The following is a 3359-nucleotide window of genomic DNA, read 5'->3' on the forward strand; positions in this document are numbered from 1 at the left end:
TATCCTCTAAGCTTGCCTTACCTCCCAGCTTGGCAGGAGTTCATCCGGTATTTCATGTTTTGATGCTCCGGAAGTATCACGGTGATCTGTTGCAAGTGATGGATTTTAGTTCAGTCTAGTTGGACAAGGATCTATCTTATTTTGAGGAGCCAGTGGCGATCTTGGACGGGTAGGTTTGAAAGCTGAGGTCAAAGAACATTGGATCAGTGAAGGTTCAGTGGCGGGGTCGGCCGGTCGAGGAGGCAACTTGGGAGATCGAGCAGGATATGCATAGCCGTTACCCTGATCTTTTCACCATTTCTAGTATGTCTCCATACTCGTTCGAGGATGAACGAATGTTTTTAGAGGGGGGATGTAACGACCCGGCCGGTCGTTTTAAGAATTTACGCCCTGATCCCCTATTAACTGCTTTCCTCGTGTTTGTTTCTGCTATTTTGATTTGAAGGGATGATTCATTGTGAGTTTCGGAGTGTATTGGGACACTTAGTCCCTCAATGAGAGCTTAAGCTTTAGAATTTGGACTGTAGTCGGAGTAGTGTGAAGACGCCCTCGGAATAGAATTTCGTCAATTCTGTTAGCTCCGCTGAGTGATTTCGGTCTTAGGGGCGTGTTCGGATTATGTTTTTGGAGATTCGTAGCCTATTTAGGCTTGAAATGTCGTAAGTTGAACTTTTGAAGTTTTCAGATCGGTAGTGAATTTTTGATATCGGAATCGGAATCTGATTGCAAAAGTTGTAATATGTTTGTAGTGTTGAATATGTCTTGTGTGCAAAATTTGGGGTTAATCGGAGGAGGTTTCGTTGGTTTAGGAATTGGTTGTTGAATTTGGAAGTTTCAAATTCATTAAGTTTGGATTGGAGGGTGATTTGTGTTTTTAGCATTGTTTGATGCGATTTGAGGGCTCGACTAAGTTCATATGTTGTTTTAGGATTGGTTGGTATGTTTGGTTGAGGTCCCGGGGGCCTCAGGTGTTATTAATTTGGGCCATTTGGATTCGGGTACTCGTGGAAAGAACGTGATTTCGAGTTGATTGAACTGGTTCGAGGTAAGTGGCTTGCCTAACCTTGTGGGGGGGAACTCCCCTTAGGATTGGTATTGTTATTATATGAGTGTCGTGTACGTGAGGTGACGAGTGCGTACACATGCTAATTATTGAAAAATCCTATTTTCATTAAGTTAATACCTATGTTTTCTTGTAATTGAGCAATACTTGAACTTAAAGCGTCTTACTTAGTTTAGGAAAAACATGCCTATGTGATTTAATTGTCGTACCTGCCTTAATCGCCTACTTGTACTCTGTGCAGCATGTTAGAGTAGAATTTCCTATTTACTTCTAGAATAAAATTGTTAATTCTTCTGAAACTGTTGTGTGTTTACTTTGGGACTACGGGATGATATCCCGGGAGATCCCCCTGTTTGTTTACTTTGGGACTACGGATCGGTATTCCGGTAGATCCCTCTGCACATTTATATTGGGACTACGGGACATCACCCGATAGATTCCCCTATACTGGATATTTACTTTAGGACTATGGATTGGTATTCGAGTTTTCCCCTGCATATTTATGATTCGGACTATGGGACGATATCCCGGGAGATCCTCTGGACATTTACGTTTGGGACTATGGGACAATATCCTGGGTGATCCCCTTTTGCTATTTTTGTGCATTGAGTTAGATTCTTTCTGTGATTTTATTCATTATAGACTGTTAGCATTCTTATTATATTGTCGTATTCCATACTGTTTTACCTCACTTATATATTTATATAACCAGTAGGGTCGTGACCTTCCTCGTCACTACTCGACCGAGGTTAGGCTTGACACTTACTGGGTACCGTTGTGGTGTACTCATGCCCTTTCCTGCACGTGTTATTCATGTGCAGATCCAGGTTCTTCGGCTCAGCCATACCATCTGTAAGGCAAGGGGATCTTCAGAGACTTTGAGGTATATCTGTCGCGTCCGCAAAATGAGGAGTCCCTCTCTATTCTGAAGTTAGAACACTTGTAGTTATTCAGCAGCTTGTGATTTCATGAGATTCCGGGTTTTGGGAGTTGATTCAGTTTAAGAGTTATATTTGTAAATGCCGAGCAACATCTTAAACGTTTTATTTATGTTTTATTCGCAGTTTTTGGCTAGTTTTATCTTTCGGTTTTCTTTTCTCAAATTGTTAGGCTTACCTAGTTGTAAAGACTAGGTGTCGTCAAGATAGTTCATGGAGGGCGAACTCAGGTCATGACATGTTGATATATATATATATTATACTAGATCAATATATTTTTCCGAGCTCCAGTATATTTAACTGAGTAATAGATAAAAAATATGATAGATATATGGAAATAAAATATTATTATATAACTACAGCAAATCAAGAAATAAATCGAGAAACAAAAAAATAGACAACAATAATATTTTGAAAAACAAGAATACTGAACAAATTATTCGGGATTACAATCAGTTTTTCACATGAGCCTATGCAACCTTATTGTATATAATCAATCATTCTTTTTCATGTATTTTCTTGCATAAGGATGAACTATTGCGGAATTTGTGCAATTTGTTCTATTATGCCCAAATCTTTTGCAAAGACCACATATAGGTTCCTTCTTGAATTCTATATAGGAAACATGTCGATTCTTCTGTCTTCTTCCTAGCATTACTTTTGTATCTGGAGGCTTAGTGATTTCTGATTTAATAGTATCTGGTATAACCCATGTTGTTGAATCACCTACAGAATTTACTTGCCCTTCATATGTTTTCAACCAAAATTCCCTTGAATAATAGGCCGAGCAAAAGGCCGATTTCTTTTGATATATACTTTCAATTGCAGCAATTGCATGTTCACAGGGTATCTCATCCATCTGAAATTCAGAACAATCACATGTTCTTTTGTCTAGATCAACAATAAATTCCATACCCTCTTCTTTGACATTGAATTTGAGTCGATCAATGGGCAATACTCTAAATGTAAAAGCTGGTTTAATTTTTTCTTCCAATGTTGCTTCTGCCCAATTTGATAAATCATGGAATATTCCTTCTGCAGTAGTCCTTCTTTCATAGAACCAGCTTTGCAATTTTTCTTGTATGAAACCCATCATTATTAAAAGCGGAAATTCTCTTGCACGTCTCAAAACATTATTCATTGACTCAACAATATTTGTTGTTAGCATATCATATCGTCGTCTTGGACTGTAATGACCCGACCGATCGTTTTGAGCTTTTACACTTCGCTCGCCAGTTCTTAGGCATGCTAGCCTCATGTGATGTATTATGGCTTATGTAAATCATCAGTTTTGGTTTTCAGGGTAACCGGAATGAATTTTGAAGAAACAGTGCTCAGTTTGAAGTTTAAGATTTGAA

General features: G+C 38.6%; 1 protein-coding gene across 1 annotated transcript; it reads right to left on the bottom strand.

Moving 5' to 3' along the window:
* Positions 1 to 2494: 2494 nt before the first annotated feature.
* On the bottom strand, positions 2495 to 3094 carry LOC107798946 (uncharacterized). The gene has a single exon (XM_016621975.1). The coding sequence runs from the start codon at positions 3092 to 3094 to the stop codon at positions 2495 to 2497; it is 600 nt and encodes a 199-aa protein (XP_016477461.1).
* Positions 3095 to 3359: the final 265 nt, after the last annotated feature.

Source organism: Nicotiana tabacum, chromosome 6 (assembly GCF_000715075.1).
Source record: "Nicotiana tabacum cultivar K326 chromosome 6, ASM71507v2, whole genome shotgun sequence".
NCBI lineage: Eukaryota > Viridiplantae > Streptophyta > Magnoliopsida > Solanales > Solanaceae > Nicotiana > Nicotiana tabacum.